The 18,896-nt window shown below is 43.4% G+C and overlaps 1 protein-coding gene across 2 annotated transcripts in view; it reads left to right on the top strand.

The window, feature by feature from the left end:
* LOC147116972 (activin receptor type-2B) overlaps nucleotides 1-1,937 on the top strand; it is a 205,124-nt gene extending 203,187 nt beyond the window's left edge. For both annotated transcript variants that reach the window (XM_085987475.1, XM_085987476.1), the window contains exon 11: nucleotides 1,128-1,937. In XM_085987475.1, the coding sequence (XP_085843601.1) occupies nucleotides 1,128-1,322 (195 nt within the window). In that variant the 3' untranslated portion in view covers nucleotides 1,323-1,937. The remainder of the gene's footprint in view (nucleotides 1-1,127) is intronic.
* The last annotated feature ends 16,959 nt before the right edge of the window (nucleotides 1,938-18,896 follow it).

Below are 18,896 nucleotides of genomic sequence, written 5' to 3'. Positions count from 1 at the left end.
GGCGGTCAGGAATTTTTCGAAACACTTAAGCCAGTGAGTAAACTTGGTGGATGAGTCCGCCTCCCGATGATCTAAGTCCAGGCATGCTGGTGTGAGGATCTTCACAGAACATCACAGAAACCCCACAGTGCAGATAGAGGCCATTTCAGCCCATTATATAATTCTCCATTATAAAAATTTTGTTCATAAAATTGATGCGCTATCAATTACTCATAAAAGACTGAGAGTTAAGAGAGTAATTAAAGGCTTTTATTAACAAAAGAATGAAGGTCTGCCTCGAGTGGTCGACCGGTCCAGAAATACAAAGGGCTGGGGAGCAGTCACCTTTATACTAGGACTTGTGGGAGGAGTCAGCCGAGGCATGTCCAGGCATGTACACAGTGGAATACAAACAGTGGTTTACCACAGGACCTTGCTTTAACATCTCAGCTGAAAGACTGGACCTCCGACAGTTCATCACTCCCGTAGTACTGACAGAGGTGCCGTCTTTCAGATTGGCAGAAGAACTAGAGGCGAGATGAGGAGAAATCTTTTTACGCAGCGAGTTGTTACAATCTGGAATCCACTGCCTGAAAGGGTGGTGGAAGCAGATTCAATACAGGAAACTTTTTTTTATCCGGCACAGACGGGACCGACGTGGTGCCGGTTCATCAAAAATTCCAGATAACCGAACGCTATAGTAAAAGATAGGGAGAGCTGACAGCTCCGTATAAAGCAACAAACCCTGTTGCTTAGCAACAACTGTAGAACAATGGCCACAAGTTCCAAGTGTCTCTGTAGCTTAGCAACAGCTGCAGCCACATCCTTGCACAGCAATAGATGGAGCAAGGGAAATACAATATGAAGTAAAACCTACTCCTGAATTTTGCCGGTTAACCGAGATTTCCGGTTATTTAGGTGCCGGTAAATCGAAAGTTTCCTGTAGTAACTTTCAAAAGGGAATTGGATATATGCTTGAAGGGGAACACATTTGCAGGGCTGTGGGGAGGGAGGGGGGAAGTGGGACTCGCTGGTTAGCTCTTTCAAAGAGCCGGCACAGGCAGGATGGGCCGAATGGCGGCCCCCTGTGCTGTATCAATCGATGATTCCTAAATGTACATTGTGTTGTTTTCCCCCTTTCCCTACAGGGGTTGGCGCTGTTTTGCGAGACGATAGAGGAATGCTGGGACCACGATGCGGAGGCCCGTCTCTCAGCAGGCTGCGTTGTGGAGCGCATTTCGCAGACCCGCAGACTGATCAATGGCACTACCTCTGACTGCCTGGTGACAATGGTAACAGCCGTCACGAACGTGGACTTGCCCCCCAAAGAGTCCAGCATCTGAGTCTCATTTTGAAAAAGAGAAAGGAAGAAAAAAAAAAAATAATAATCTGTGTCTTTTCCCAGACTCGGTGGAAATCGAACCACACAACACAGCTGCTATTTTAACCTGACTTTTTTTGTTGTTCTTTTGGATTCGGAACAATTTACCAGCACACTACTCTACTGTATTTAATGGACATCTCAGCAAACAGCATTCAGGTGCCGACCAGTGAATGCAGCAAAAAAAAAACCAAGGTGCAGGTACCTCAGAGACTCGAGTCCATTTCAGCCGTGTGAGTTTTTTTTCTCTACTCATTTGTAGCTTTTCTGTCTTCTCGACAGCATGTTTGTGACCTTTTTTTTTAAAAAAAAGATACGAAAGCTGTACCACCTGCAAAAAAAAACCACAAAAAAAAATGCTGCAATTATAGGAGGAAACTTTCAGACTGTTACACGCGATTTACCTTCCTCAAGGGAGGTATTTTAACAGTGAGTGCTTAAATGGTAAACATGTCTTTTACGGATTGAACGGGTGTCACTGTACACACACGCACGCACGCGCGCACGCACACGCACGGAAGGAGAGGTTGTAACGAGCTCTTCGGTAGGTGGTTTTTTGAGGGGAAGAGAGTAACGAGTTGGGTTGGGGGGGCGGGGTGGGGCGGGGGAGGGAGGAGTTATTAATCTTTGCAGCATTTGGAGAAAACAAAAATAAAGTAGCTACGAAAGTACTTCTCAGGTAACCGGTAAATTTGGGGGAGGGGGTCGTTTTTTTTTTGAGGTGGGGGTGCGTCATCATCCACAACCACAAAAAAAAATTTTTTTAGTTTATTTTGTCTTAAAAAGAGGTGCATATTTTATGGCCACATTTACGTACGCCATAAGCAGTTTAAGTCAGTGAATGTCCCTAATGCTGCTCTTTTTTTCAACGCACGTTTTATTTTGCAACATGCAACGTTCTGAAGACGAGAAAACACACACAACAACTTTAAAACAAACAAACAAACGCATAAATATGTGGCTTCCGAGGTTTTAACGAGAAAAAAAATTCACGACCACAAACCACCTCAAAAACCAGAAATACCTCAGATTTTTTCTACCTGTATGATTTTATTATATATTTTGTTAGTTGTGTTGTCTTTGTAGTGCTATTTTTATGTAAGTTGGCTTTTATGACAAGGGAGTTTAAGAAGTTCCAAATTCTTAGGAAGTGCTACCATTTACCTTGTAAAGCACCATTGTAAATAACTGTATACAGTTGTAGAATATTGCCTACAAGCTACTTGGGCATTATTTGTCTCATTTTTTTGTTGTGCTAGCTTCTCCTCCTGTTTCTTCTGATCCCTCTACCTTTGTAACTCTTGTGAATATTTCACTCTTGCGAAGGTTTTCGCTCTCCCCTCGCGGCTATATCTTGGCTGTGCAGCAGTTGCCTTCTGAACACAAGTTTGGAAAATCTTTCTTTTTCAGAAGCTTTTCAAGTCTCTCTCTCTTTTTGTGTATTTTTATTCTTCCCCCCCCCCCCCCCCCCCCTTCCCTGCCCCAGGTGCCATATCGTTAACTAACAGGAAGAATGACACAACGTGAGGATGGTGTGAGATTTATTTTTAAAATTTGTTAGTGAGGTTTTATTGAGCGTGATCTCTTTGTGCTAAATGGTCACAAAAATACCAATGCAAGCAATTAAAAAAAAAAAAAAACGAATGTTTGTCTACTGAGGGGCGAGCACTGTCTAATAGATTTTGAAAACTGCAGCCTTTATTTCCCATTCTAAGCATCTATTTTCAGGTCAATTTTTACACCACTTTTTTTGTTTCATTAATTTTAAAATTGGTGAATGCAGTGTAGCCCAGTCGTGTAATTTTCGAGCAAAGAAATGAGCAGGTTTGGTTGCTGATTTTAAAATCTACAACAGAGGCAGAACACTTTCAAAATGTAGCATTGTACAGCACAGAAGGAGGCCATTCGGCCCATCGTGCCTGTGCCGGCTCTCTGAAAGAGCCCTCCAGTTAATCCCACTCCCCCTGTTCTTTTCCCCCATATAACTCTGCAGTTTTTTTTCCTTTTTTTTTAAACTGTTTATCCAAGTCCCTTCTGGAAGTTATTATTGAATCTGCTTCCACCACCCTTTCAGGCAGCGCATTGATTGAGTTTTTTGACAGAACGAAGAGGGCAGATTTATTCTTCATTGTAAGTGTTATGTGCTGGTTATTGTACTACTCGTCTTAACTGCTGTGTAGTTTAGAGATCGCGAACGGTGAAGTCTAAGTTTTTTTTTGTGCCTGGCAATTTGGACATTGCCGCTGGGGTGTCTCCCTCGCTCCGTGTGAAAACTTTGTTCCTCTTTCACGCATATAATCTGTGCTGCTCTCTCTCTCGCTTTCATCTGATAATATAGTCGGGTAAATGTTTTTAGGGTTGAGTAGCTCCGTGTGGTTTGCTAAAATTGGCTGCAGATTCCCACATCGGGAGTCTGGGGAGATCTCTTTGCCCTCTGGTGTCTTTTCCTTTATCAGTAAAAGTCATTGACCTGTCAATGCCATTAGCTCCTAGATTCCTGAGCCTTTATAGTCCGTGGCTCCAGTGTGCTTCGTACTCCCCTCTCGCCCTGATCACAACCTTCATTTGTTCTGACCTCCGTCTTAATGATCCTCATCACTCCTGCCTTTTTACAGCAGCGCGGGGCCACATATCGGAGAAGTGATGTTCCGATATTTGTGCAGCGCCCTGCAGCCAAGCTGTTAAGACGTTCACTTGAGTGTATTTAAGGGGCGATTCTTTCTTTTTTTAATTTAATGCGGGCGCAGTTCTCTGAAAGCAGACTCATTTTAAATGTAAAGGGCGTGCACCCTGAAGTAGACAAGAAAACACAAAGCGCTGTATGTGTTTCTGTGAACATGGTAGGATAATTTTAAATGAAAGAAAATCTCACACGAGTAAGATGCTGTTGCACCCAAAATTGTAAATTTTAGTGGAATTATCGAGCACCATTGGCACTAAACCTCGACTTGGACTTTCTTTGTACATCAGGGAGATTTACAAAGAAATTTCTGATGGTTTTTCTTTCCATTTTATTTCCTTTGTGACTAATGAGCTCTGTTTGCCGATTTAAAAAAAAAAAAAAAAAAAATTTTTTTTTTGGCGATGCAGATTTATATAGCCAGCTGTTAACAGATGTGTTTATAGGCCAGTTGTTGAGTGGATTGTGCCGGCTTTGTGTGTGTGTGTGTGTCTCTCTCTTCTGCATGGCCATGTGGGTATACAAGTACAGAATCCTTGGATTGAATATTACGAACAAGGGCAAGGCGGAGATCACTAGAAGACCGGGCTTTTCCCAGACAGGAACTCTTTGCTCTATTGTTCTCTACTCTGTTGCTGTAGTCTCACACGAGGGCTGAGAGTGTTTCATTGGCGATTTGCGAAATGGGGCCGGGTCTGAAGTCGCATGGAGAGTTTGGGGGGGTGGGGGAGCAGAAAGGGAGTGGGATTTGGCAGCACTGCCTGGGGATTGTGGCAGTAGTAACCCTGTTCACAAGGTGGGAGACTAAGTAGTGTTGTTCTGCCAAGCAGCCAGTACAGTATTCCCTTCACCAGCCAGCTTCTGTTCCACTTTATTTTCCCGGCAGAAAGGAGAGGAAGGAGGTGTCTCAAAAGAAGGGGCAAAAATCAGCCCAAATTCTTCAGCCTTTGCATTCAAACCTCGATTAACTGCAACCTCTTGTAGGAAGATCAGACTAGCATTTAGCCTATTTGTACGGTAGCTTTGCCGAGTCGCGTCCCGACTGTGCTTCCTTCTGTATAAAGCAGGTGCTAAATTGTCCAAAGCTTGTGTAATATTGAAATGGCACTCGATACGAAGGGTCACAACTTGCAACGACACCTTTTTAGGGATGTCACAGCAGCCGTATTAAGAATCATTTTTTTAATGTTTTAAAAAAAATTCTCAGTGCTGTGCATTGGAATGTGATTGGCTTGAATTCCAACCTGTTAGTAACCAATGGTCCACACTACCATAAGACTATGCAGATGTTTTATTAATTTTAATTTAAAACCGTACCTTTTTTTCGCCATGAGGTGATGCGACAGCTTGTGTGGCACTTTGCTGGTTGTGGTTCCATTTTAGATTGTTCAGTTGTTTAAAAGATCTCTATTTTTTATTTTTTCACGAAAGTAAAAGTTTAATACAACGAGTGTACGTCGGGAAATTGGTGAAAATTGCTAATCGTGTCTTTTGGGGAGAGAGAGAAAAAAAAAATAACCAGCCGCTGGTTTTACCAGGCCGTCTGGTGTTTTAATTTTTTTCCAGAAGTGTCTCGTGCTCTCTCGTCCTATTCTTCTGTCACTGTATGGTACTGTAAATATTCACGGTCTCGTTTTTTGCTGTATTTTAAAAGTAGAAATAACAAAAGCAACAGGTGACAAGGTTTGGAGCGCTGGACATGGCCATTTTTCGGCGGGCTTGGCCTTTTTTGCAGGCCAAAACCCCAAAATTGGAGTCCAGGCTAGTGATGGCGATGAAGCACGTGCTCCACGGTTCGGTACGAATTGAGGAACTGGAAACGTTGGTGGAATAGGTTAACCTTAGGTGGGTGGCCGGTGGGGGGGGGCGGTGGGGAATGCATCCAAGTCTGGGGTCATAAGGTTGACATCATAGAAAAGGGTTCCTTTTTCCCATTAAAGGAAATCTAGATTAGTTCTGACATCTCTAACTCTCGCCCATGCTCGGGTTGTTACAGGCAGCGAGAGAGCAGGCTCCTTTTAAGTACCTCTAGTCATCACCAATAGTATTAACTCGTAAAGTACTTGTAACTGGGGGAGGTTGTTTTATTTATATCGCTGACCGTTTAAAATCAAATCAAATCAACTTTGCGCTAATCTGATCGTGAAACGATTAATATTAAAAATCTGGAGATGACACCCAGTTCAGGGGTAGCAATGGGGCAGGGGTTTATATATTTTAACCAGTTCATTGCGTCAGCTCCTGACGATCTCATTTGATGAGAAGGAATGAGTTCCTTTTTCTAGTCTTTTATGTGCTGCAATTCATGGGTGGAGAAAAGTCAGATTAAGTGTTGGGTCACTGCAAGGATAAATTGTGGACTGTGCTTAGCAGCTACTCAGCCAATGTGTTTCCAAGCGGGTGTGTGAAAAGCAACGTAACCGATGGAACCTAACTAGCATCCCCCAGATCGGTTTGAATTTTGATTTTTTTTTTAAATTGTGGCTCTGCTAGAAATAACTGCACCAGGTGGGTTTGGGTGTGAAACCACAAGTCACATATTCCAAGTTTTACCGAGAGTTAATTGTTCGAGAAGAACTGAACTCAATCGTTAATGGCGGGGCAGGGGGTGGCGGGAACGACAGTGTGCGCGCGTGCGCGCTCAGCAATGGCGGCCTAATGGACGGCCTGCTGAAACTCTGCCTGTAACGCAGTGAAGGCGTTCTTCAAAACTGTCCCTGGATCTAGAAATCCATTCCAGTGCTTCTCCTCTCCCCCCCCCCCCCCCAACAGACCTTCCAACCCGATGGGGAAAACGTTTACCTGAGTGAAGGCTCAGCCAAGTGCCGAAGGTGCGAGCTGGTAGCTAAATTCGCTGGGGTTTCAAGGGGAGGCCGCGTTAAAGGCCTCCAGTAGCTTTGGGTTGTCGCACAACCTTTTCGATTATTCTCTTCGATACAGGACGTACCAGTAAAATGGAACAATAAGTGAATGTATATTAAAAGATGCGGGTGATTTTTTTTTTTCCAGAAATGAGGGTGAGTTGGAAGGTTTGTTCTAATCATATGCACCTTTCCCCTTCCGCATTCACCGTGTAAATTAAAGTCGTCTTTGGCCTCATCTCCAATTGGCACAGAGAGATTTATTATTTCAACAAAGACTGCAGGTTTCACACCCATCGGAACCAGTTTGATTTTTTATTTTTATTATTTTACTTCCTCCAGCATAAGCTATGGCCAGACTCAGAATCTGCTTCGGAAAAGAACCGTTCAATAATGAGCGGCGGTTGACTTTGACAGTCCAACGGCTCAGTTAGCTGAGCGCTTGTATTTTTTAATTTTTTAAATAGGCTCGGTAACCAGGACTCTGTAGCATGGTGATCTGCACACAGCCACCACCTGTCGCTGGTTCCAGACTTGCCCCTGCTGTGGCTCAGTATCTTTCAGGCTACACGTCCACACTGGTCGTGGCGCATCAGTGGAATGAGGCTGGTTTGTCTTGTGCAATTATTTTTTGGACAGACCCTTCAGTTGCTGAAGCAGAGCATGCATATATATGTGTGTATATACAGTAAACTCTTGTTTAAACAGCACTTTAATCATCTGGAATATTTTAATAACCGACAAAATAGATATATCTCAATACAAAACAACACCTCAATAACTGGTAATCTTGCCAATTCTACCATACATTTAACGGAACATTCTGTAGGTGAGTACCCAATTATACAGTACATTTCTTGATTTTTTTATTTTTGCTTGTGTTAAAAATTGCCTTGGTAGGTACACCTCTCGGTTATCCAGAATTTTTCATCAACCGACACCACCCTGGTCCCATAGGTGCAGGATAAGAAAGAGTTTACTGTATACATATTAATATATGTGTGTGTGTGTGCCAATCTCAGTCAAGGGCTCATTCATATGAAACTTCATCTTACCCATCCTCTGCGCAAATAAGACCAAGGAGTTGTATCAGTATTGCAAACTGATCCAGCAAGTCCAAAACCGAGAAATGTTTGGGCGCCGCTAATTGATCGCAACTACTAACTGGGTCTTTGCACAGCTCCACCCGTCGGTATGTGTAACATGTTCAGACCATGCCGATTTGGCTTCTTCTAAAGTCTTTCACGGAACTGCTGTACAATATGCAAAGTGTTCGGAAGCGATGCGTCACTCGGGCCGTCGCCTCGAAAGGAAACGCTCATCTCTGGGGGTCATTTTAACTCGGTGTTCTCCATATGCCAACACTTCGAACCGATGGAAAGGTGAAGAGTAATCAGATATTGTGCCTTTCCTTTCCTTTCCTTCCTTTTGCTTTTTCTTTTGTGTTACAAGCAACTGCTGTGTGTCTCTTAGCTTGTGTTTTTTTTGGTCTAACTGAAATCAAGATCTTTTGTATTGCTTCCCCCCCCCCTCCCCCTCTCATTGGCCAGCCATTTTTTTTTGTTGTTGTCTGGATGCAGTTTTGTGATCCAGGTATTTCAGGAACCAATTACCTCAAACCTCATTAAACAGTGTTGCTAGCTGGAACTCCTTGATACCACAAATGTAAACAAAACGAGAACCTCTCTGGATTGTCACTTGTAAAAAAAAAACACTCCCCAGGGATTGAAAAATCTTTTCTCATAGGTCCAGCATCAAAAAACAAAACCAAAGAGCTTTTGTTTAAGCTCTGAAATGGCATTGTGTTGAAAGTGTTTCTTTTTTGAGGGCAGTGATGACTCAAAGTGTTTCCTGGGATGTGTTATTTCCACTTTTGGATTGTCATAGCCCTGTTAATTTGTATTAGACGCTGCTTCTGGGGGATCGTTGGGGAACCACACAGCAGTAGGCCCCAAGTGGGCCTAAATTCTTAACTCTGGTGCAGCACCTTTAAACGTAAACATGTGCCACAGCCTAAATGCAAAAACAAATGGTAACATGAAACGGAATAGAACAATGACACAAAAGCAGAATAATTGCAAGTAAAGAACAGCAAACTGCCCAAATATGTGAATAAATGATCAGGCGCAGACAGAGAAGAATTGGCAGTGCTGAGAACTGAAGGCTAAAGCGTCCGATGTTAGTGGAGGGCCAAGAGAATAGACGACACATCGAGAGAGAAAGGAGACACTCAAGTACCAACAAAGCACCAGAAGCCAATAACCAGGGCACAGGCTCGAGGTCACATCCCACTCTCCCCCCCCCCCCCCCCCCCCCCCCAGGCAAAACAAAATGCAGAATTTCATCAGTCTGGTACTAACCTAAGTACCCTGCAGAGAAATGCTCGTCGAGCAATGATTCGAGAGCTCTCTTTCTCCCCCAACCCTATTCGGTCTCCAATAATGTGAAAAGGAACCCGGGATGGAGTTTGAGATCTCCTGCATACATCTCGAGGGAAAATAAATGTGAATATTTTTGTTTCTGGCAGATCGCTGAATCTGCACTCACAAAATGCGTAGCCCAGTTTTGTCGTATCAAGCCCATTTATTGTCAGTGGGGTGCACGTTAAGTAAGTCTGTCTGCGTGGGTTTTGTAAATACCGATTTGAAGTTACTGTTATCCTGCGGAGTAAACTCTGCAGAGGGACCTGCGTGCGAGGCAAGAGGATAGATGAAGATATCATAAGTCTGTGTGAGCTAATAATACTGAAGGCAGAAAGGTTTTTCTATGTCACCCTATGTCTAGTTGTTAGCAATTGAATTGTTAAAGTAGAATTTGAGCGTTCTTTCTGTTGGGGTTCTGTAAAGTAGAGTCCAGCCCATCAGTCAAACTATGTTCATGGATGTAGTGGCAATATATCTGTGATGCCTTATGAACTCTCTCTACCGCTCGTCATTGTTAATGACCCAGGAACACCTTCCTGTGTTGCTGGGACCAGGTACTTTAGGAACTCCTTGCTCTGTAACCGATTAATTCAATTGTAAAGTTGCCTAAGAGATTTTTCTTTTTCTTTTTTTTTCTTTTTGTTTCAAGCAGTGCAGCTCCTTTAATGTGTTGAGTGTTCCTTATGTTTTCCTGACCTTGGTAACTCATGTTTTTTTTAATTGATTGTGTGTGTGTATATAGAGGTAATGTGGACCAATGCATTTTGATAGTGATTTATGCAGTGGATAAATTATTTGGTTCTTTAAGCTGAATTATTGAAGGCTGCAATGCCATAAAACGAAGTTGTCCAGTCCTTTTAGTGTAATTGTGGTTTTTATCTGTTCAGTGACATATATCAAGTTCAACTAGCCGCTGCTTTTAATCCCCATTCTGGGCTCCCTTGGAGCCATACGTCACTGTAATGGAACTAATGTCTGGATGGGGGGGCCCATAGTAACCGAGTGGTTTCTGACCCTGGGGTTATTAGTAAAAGCTGAGGTTCTTTTCCTTAGTTCTAGCCACGCAATCGGTTTGAAATACGGCTTCCTTGTTTCCTGAAAGACGCTGCCTCACCTCGCTGCCAGTGCAAAGTAAAAAAAAAAGTCTAAAATTTAATGAACAGTTTATTAAAAAAAAAGGGTTGGGCATAAAATTGTTGGGACGTTAGGATTGCTCATCATTATATATATATATAAACTAAACACAAAAGAAAAACTTAAGAAGCGTATCTATTGTAGCACTGAGTGATTCTCAACCCTCGCTGCTGCCGAGCATCTCTGTCGGAAGGGCTTAATCTGGAGCTAAACTAGGTTTGTCATGTGCTCAAAACGTAACACGACTGAACGATTTAAAACGCTGTGTGGTTTGCCAGGAACTCATTAGTACTGCCTCTTAACGCACTACCTGAAGAACCTTTCAGTATTTCAAGTAAGTGTCAAAAAAAATTTTTAAACTAAAAATAATGTTCAGCCAATGGTACTGGGACAAGCCTACATTGGTCTTGGGGGGGTGGGGGTTCTGTGAAGTAAGAACTCTCCTGTTACAAATAGTATTAGCTGTTCCAAATGGGAGGCAGGACTGGTGCCAATTACCTTTTTTTTGGCCTTGGGCTGCCTGGTAAAGCAGACTCGAACTGCTGTGACATAAACCTCTTTGGTATTTCTCACTTATTCACATAGCCGGTGAATCCCCTTATTCTATGCCATGATTCCACACAATGCCATTGTCAAAATTCTCAAGGAAAAAAAACAGTGGAGCTTTTTTTTTTTGCATTTTGAATTTGTTTTTGATTTACGATATTTAATTCTGTTTTTAGTAATTGTATTTATTTACCAGAGCAATGGTAAGATGATGATGATGAATTTGCCAGAATAATCTTGGATTTTTTTTTAAAGAAATGAAGTGTATATTGAAAGGAAATGACTTAGGATGAAGGAATAAAAAAAAAATAGTCATGCGATCTGAACAGTTTAAAGGAGGAATTTATTGCAATGCTCTGGAAATTGATGCTGGAAAAGATTTTGAAAGGTTTCTTGATCTTTGGGCCAAACTTAAGTACTGTTCCTTTTACCAGGATGTGAGTTGTAAATGTGTAGGTTATAATTCACTATTGTAGTTGAAATTGTAGGACAGTGATAGCTTGTACTACTGATTTAACAGAAATTATACTTAAAAAAAAAGAAAAACTTTAAAAAAAAATATACGGAGAGTTGGGCTCTTTGATGTAACCCCTTTGAATTGGAAAGATGAGTCTGTTGATTTTTTTTTAAGGAAATTAAAACGCCCTGAAACAATCCATCCATTGTATTGCAGTTCCGAAAGGACTACACTTTAGGCAGAACACTTAACAATCATTGTAACATACTTCATACAATTTGCAGTGATCTTTGTTCTTTTTACTGTGGTAATTTTAGAGATGAGTATCAAACGTTTGACTAGATGCTATGTTGGGGTGTTGCTGTTCCGGGTCTCTGGACCGGGCGCCAGAATAAACCAGTATGAATGTAGTATTACCCCCCATGTGAAGCAGCAACACCACAATAGTAGGAGAAACTAGAAAGGATTATTTCAACTTTATCTTTTTGTATATGAAAATAAACAATTAAAAAAAAAACTGATAAACCATGGATTCCTAGTGTTATTTATTTTTTACTGGAAAGAATTATGCGCGGTTGTCTGATGCTTCGCGAGACGGCTTTAGTGGGTACATGGTGTGGATTGACACAAACAGATTGGGAGGCCACTGGTTCAATACGCAGTCTGTTGTGCTGAGCCCATCGATCTCCCTGGGTCAGGCGTGATGAAAAATCCGACAGGGTTCCAATATCCAGCGAAGCCCTCCCCGTCTCTGGCTGCTCAGTGAGAAGAAGGCTTGGCTATTGTTAACATTCTCACCCTTGTCTTCCGATCCCACTACGGCCTCGCCCCTCCCTACCTCCGCAACCTCCTCCAGCCCTCCGAGATCTCTGCGCTCCTCCAATTCTGCTCTCTCGCGCATCCTCGGTTTTCATCGCTCCACCATTGACGGCCGTGCCTTCAGCTGCCTGGGCCCTAAGCTCTGGAATTCCCTCCCTAAACCTCTCTCCGCCTCTCCATCTCTCCTTATTTAAGATACTCCTTAAAACCTACCTCTTTGACCAAGCTTTTGGTCATTTGTCCTGATATCTCCTTATGTGGCTCGGTGTCAAATTTTGTTTGATAATCGCTCCTGTGAAGTGCCTTGGGATGTTTTAATACGTTAAAGGCGCTTTATAAATGTAAGTTGTTGTGCTCTCATAGTCAAACAATTTGCTGACACCCGCGGAGGATGGTCGACACACCAGTGCCTTCGGGAACAAAGGAAAAATAAAGGTTTCGTTGATGGTTGGATTGATCAGTCACACATTGAGGCAAATTGAAGATGTGCTGATCAGTCTTGAACTGTCTAAATTGCCAGGTAAGAGTTCCTGCTTGTTCACTTTTTTTTATATCTCTTCACCAGTTTGCACTCCCTGCTATTCTTGTTGAGGTAAGATTCCTTGCTGGAGTGGTTCCATGGGCAGTGGTCAGCCCCAAGCATCACAAGGTAGACGTCCTTCACCTGTGACTTTCAATAGCCTGTTCAACTGCAGATGGCATCATAGCTCAGCTCAACTATGTCCTCTCCTGACATCCCCACTTGTACTTGAGAGTTGGTGGCTGGAGAATGTGAGGGGTACCCTGGTTGAATTTCCACCCCCTGCCCCCTCACCCAGGGGCATAAAGGCTAATGGTTGTACCCAACTGCTGTCTATTTTAAAAAAAAAAAAAGTATTATTACATGGTCTAGACGAACTACATTTTAGTGGGCACTAAAGTGAAGCCTGACTTCAAGGCCTGAAATTTAGACTGGAGAGATCGAGAGTGGAGAACATCCCACAGTCGGGCAAGTTTGATCCTACCCTCGATACCGACACACACAGCATTGGCTTTGGGCGATATGATTGTTGGTGCTTCAGCGTATTATTTGTCCTGAACCTTGCCTTTCCCCAAGGAAAGGTTGATGCAGCCCTGAAGTATGCTTGCTGCCAGATTTGGGCTGTCTTGACATCAGGTAATGTAAGAAACGGAACTTTCTCCAGCTGAACATTGGGAACGCCAGGCCACCTTATTCTGCTCCTGCCAAAAAAACTCGGTGCGCTTCCTCTCAATTCCTTCCCCCCTCCTTGGATTTTCACTCGGGTTGAACCAGATTGCGCGCAACCTCGGCTTCTCGTTTGGCCGTGAGCTGGGCTTCAAATTCCGTATCTTATCCATCACTAAGATCACTTGGTTCCAACTCTGCAACATCCTGCCCACCTCCATCCTTGCCTCACCTCTGAATCTCTTATCTATGCTTTTGTACCTTAAAGCCCGCCTTGCCCGTCATCTGAACCACCTGACACAATCTGCAATTTGTCCCAACAGTTTTCCACCTGGATCCTGTTCTGCACCGAGACTTGCTTATTATATTAATATTTTTATAGAATCTTGGTTAGACCACACTTGGAGTACAGTGTGCAGTTCTGGTCTCCATACTACAAAAAGAATACAGAAGCACTGGAGAAAGTACAGAAACGATTTACAAGTCTATTACCAGAATTCAACCATCAGGATAGATTGAGCAGGCTGGGACTCCAAGAGTGAGAGGAGACCTGATGGAGGCCTTTAAAATTATGAAGGGGTCGATAGGGTGGAGGCGGAGAAACTGGGGCTGTGATTGGTCTTCCACAGCGAATTGGCAGCCCGTTTTACACGGTGCACGCTTTTCTTTTCCATTGAAGACGGTGGGCCAGCTATTATCTCCGTTGGTGGAGACTGCAAGGAATAGCAGAGAATAAAGGAAAATAAATGGTTATGGCTAAATTAACCCCACAGACCATCCAAATCGAAATGTATGTTTTAATTTCAAACGTACTGACTGCATGACCCGATTTCATCCGCAGGACTGACCTTTGCTAGAATTTGCTAGGCACAACGTTTTTTTTTAACTTCTTCTGGGATGTAAAGTTAAATCCTTTGAGGACTTGACAAATCGGTAACGCTCAATAGCCAGTATTTTTATAATAAGGGTAAATAAACAGTTACAGCTAAACAGTGTCAGCTGTGGCTCAGTTGGTAGCGCTCTTGCCTCTGAGTCAGAAGGTTGTGGGTTCAAGTCCCACTCCAGAGACTCGAGCACAAAAAAACTGGGCTGACACTCCAGTGCAGTGCTGAGGGAGTGCTGCCCTGTCAGAGGTGCAGTTTTTCAGATGAGACGTTAAACCGAGACCCCCCTCGGGTAGATGTCTAAAGATCCCATGGCACTATTTTGAAGAAGAGCAGGGGAGTTCTTCCCGGTGCCCTAGTTAATATTTATCCCTCAATCAACATCATTAATAACAGATTATCTGGCGATTAGCACATTGCCGTTTGTGGGGCCTTGCTGTGTGCAAATTGGCTGCCGTGTTGCCTACATTACAACAGTGACTACACTTCAAAAAAAAGTACTTAATTGGCTGTAAAGCGCTTTGAGACGTCCTGAGGTAGTGAAAGGTGCTATTTAAACGCAATTGTTTTTTCTTTTAATTTAAAAAAACAAGCACTTCTCGGCAATCCTTTATCTAGAGGGATTCTTGGGGATTAACGCGCTTCCTGTAAAATCAGGTAAAAGAAAGAACTTGCATTTATATAGCGCCTTTTCACAACATCAGGACGTCCCAAAGCACTTTACACCCAATGAAGTACTTTTGAAGTGTAGTCACTGTTATAATGTAGGAAAGGTGCTGGCAGGTAAACTGAACTGTCTGTTATTGTACAGGGGTCTGCGTGACCCCATTTTCTGCCTGCTTACAAAACAGGCATCTAGAGTTTAGGATTGCTGAGAGGATTGTACAGGGCCTTGGTGAGACCACACCTGGAGTACTGTGCACAGTTTTGGTCTCCTTATTTAAGGAAGGATAGACTTGCCTTGGAGACGGTGCAACAAAGGTTCACTAGATTGATTCCTGGGATGAGAGGGTTGTCCTATGATGAGAGATTGTGTAGAATGGGCCTATACTCTCTGGAGTTTAGAAGAATGAGAGGTGATCTCATTGAAACATAGAAGATTCTGAGGGGGATTGACAGGATAGCTGCGGAGAGGTTGTTTCCCCTGGCTGGAGTGTCTAGAACTAGGGGGCATAGTCTCAGGATAAGGATTAGGCCATTTAAGACTGAGATGAGGAGGAATTTCTTCACTCAGAGGGTTGTGAATCTTTGGAATTCTCTGCCCCAGAGGGCTGTGGATGCTGAGTCTTTGAGTATATTCAAGGCTGAGATAGATTTTTGGACTCATGGGGAATCAAGGGATATGGAGATTGGGCGGGAAAGTGGAGTTGAGGTCGATGATCAGCCATGATCTTATTGAATGGCGGAGCAGGCTCGAGGGGCTGTATGGCCAACTCCTGCTCTTATTTCTTATGTTCTAGGAGAAAAGTCGTGTTGTGAGGAAGTGAGCAGGAGGAGACTATGAAACAAGAAAGAAAAAGGTAGAAATACACTCAAACCCCCCCCCCCCCCCCCACCTAATACTGGAGCTTCAGGTTAGCTATGATCAGGTCACAGTGTTGTCCAATAGATTTGCCACAGAGCCACATGTGGCTAACTGAGAATCCAGATGTGGCTAAAGCTAATTACATTTACGATTAGTTAATTAAAAAAAATGAGTAACAGACACTGTTGTTGGGCATATGATCTCCATATTCATATTCACATGACGTCTGCATGTGAACTTTAACCTCTTGAGCGGTTGTTGGTAAAATGGTCAGTCAAAAAGCCGAGTGTTGAGAGTGGTTTTTTTTGATCGTTGTGAATGGTTTACGTCCTTGGTCACTGAATGGCGGTTTGTGTTTGTTAAGTAAATGTACATGTGTGAGGTATGTTTACCTGTATTGTGTGTGTGCGTGTGCGCACGCAAGGCAGTTTCTTCTGAAATGCGATTTTTATTGTACAACAGCGACGTGTAGGGGTAGATCTTGACTTGGTGCGATAGTGTAAAACAGGTGATAGCGAGCCAATGGAAATAAAAATGGGGAGATATGTAAAACGGGGCTGCCGGCTCACTCGCCCTGTTTTACACTCTCGCACCATGTCAGGATCTACCTCTGTGTTATAAGAGACATTTTCATATCCTGTCCTGCCTATCTCTCCAGCACCTCTGAGCCAGACTGTCAGAGTAGCGTTAATTAAAAATCTTTGTTCATGGCCATAGGCATTTTCATCCTGGGCTCCAATTATATTAATGAGACTGGCATGGGCGGTGCATCTTTTTAACCTATCCTTCCTTGCAGTAGTTTGACCACCCGAGGTTCGTAAACCCTTGACATTTTATTTAACGGGTAGGTTGAGACTGTAAGTGGCACAGATGGCTTCAAAGTGAAACCGTACCCTGTAGAAATGTAATCTTATCTTTACCGTGCACATTACTTAGCCCAGTTTTTGTACCTTTGTTGTTCCTATCAAGGTAAAGTTTAGGGTGAAGGTATCATGTGACGAATCGGACCTAAGCCACTGGCTTCGTAAGGATCTGGTAAAGTAAATGGTTACAGTACTGCATTAGCAATCCAGAGATCATGAATTCAAATCCCGCCATGGTAAATTGTGAAATTTAATTCAATCAATCTGGTAATTTGTGTCTGGTACCAGAACAATTGGCCGTGCAAAGCTGAGGGCTTGTCCTAGCAACCCAACTAGATCACTAATTTCCTTCAGGGAAGGAAACTCGCCACATCGACCCTGCAAGTGACTCCAGTCTCACTCTTCACGGTTGACTCTCCATGCCTTCTGAAGTGGCTGAACAAGGCACTCGCTAACCATCGTCTGTGACGTGCGTAGAAGACCCACCATCTTCCCAGAGCACCCAAGGAGGGGCAATAAAGGCTGACGTCTTGTTCTTAGACCAGAGAAGGTTACGGTGAGATTTAATAGAGGTGTTCAAAGTTATGAGGGGGGTTTTGATGGAGTAAATAAGGAGAAACTGTTTCCACTGGCAGAAGGTTCGGTAACCAGAGGACACAGATTCAAGGTAATTGGCAAAAAAAAGAGGGGAGATGAGAATTTTTTTATACGCAGCGAGTTGTTACAATCTGGAACGTGCTGCCTGAAAGGGTGGTGGAAGCAGATTCAATAATAAGTCAAAAGGGAATTGGATAAATACTTGAAGGAGAAAAAAATTATAGGGCTGCAGGGGAAAGGGGGGGGTGGGGGGGCAGAGTGGGATGAATTGGGACAGCTCTTTCCACGAGCCGGCACAGGCATGATGGGCCGAATGACAACCTTCTGTGCTGTACAATATCCTGAGAATTGAGTGACGTTAATCAGGAAAGGTCCCAGTTTAGATGCCGGGTCTGTGCTGACTGAGCTGATCCCAAACCAGGAGTGACGCTACGATTGGCCCCAGCGTCCCGAGGCTAGGGAGGGGAAGATCAACCAGTGCTCCCACTTGTGACCACTATTCAGTGATTCCTGCTGCGCAGATCGGGCAAGGACATGATCGGGCTCGGCTGTGTTGCCCTCCATGGTCAAATAGTCTGTTGATATTCACTCCCGAGGCTCGCGCATAAAGAATGGTCAATTGGATGAAGTACTGGAGCCGGCCACACATTCGAGATAAATCTTCCTTTGAATTATATTCTTGAGCTAATCTGGAAAGACTCTCAAACCATCTATAAATGATCATCATACTATTAAGCCGGTGCACTGGTATTAAAGCCATTTGTCCTGGCTAGTATTTATCCCTCAATCAACACGACTACAACAGATTACCCGGTCATTGTCACATTGCTGTTTGTGGGAGCTTGCTGTGTGCAAATTGGCTGCCGCGTCTCCTACATTACAACAGTGACTACACTCCAAAAAGTACTTCATTGGTTGTAAAGCGCTTTGGGACATCCTGAGGTCGTGAAAGGTGCTGCAAGTCTTTATTTAAAAATTCCAAATGCTGCAACAGGTCTTCAATCAATTGGATCCATCCTACACCCGGCCATTGGTGGGCAGAGGTTTGGTATTTAAAGCAGTCGGTCTGGGTTAAAAGCGAAGCACGTTTACGCGCTTCTCATCAGCGTTGTCGATGTAGGCATTGGAAGTGAAGCTCATTCACTGCAGGTTTAAAAAAAAATAAAACCACTTGTCTTGAAATGCAACCTGACAACAGAGGGAATGGGGAATCTCACATTTTCATCCACACAGGCTGCAATCTCACAAAATTCACTTCTGCCTTTAGGGACTTCCTAGCCGATACCATCCCGAATCACTGTGCAGATTGAAGACTTCGATTTGTTGTTCTGCGACTGGCACCTTTTTAGCAAGGCAATGACGCACAGAGATAATGACGCAGAAGCCTGGTAATGACAGCAGATGATTGATTCAGATGCTAAGTTTCTAAGAATATAGTTCCATGCAGCATCACAAGGAGCTGATGTTCTGAGGGCTGGTCATTTTTTATGATGACTTATTACAATATTTGACCAGGTATAAAGGCCTCTTTGCATATTTTGATGTTGGATTTAATGCACCA

Source organism: Somniosus microcephalus, chromosome 5 (assembly GCF_052327205.1).
Source record: "Somniosus microcephalus isolate GS21.2 chromosome 5, FLI_Smic_1.0, whole genome shotgun sequence".
Lineage (NCBI taxonomy): Eukaryota > Metazoa > Chordata > Chondrichthyes > Squaliformes > Somniosidae > Somniosus > Somniosus microcephalus.
The sequence above is the reverse complement of the archived record's forward strand: the minus strand, read 5'-3'. Positions and strand labels throughout refer to the sequence as shown.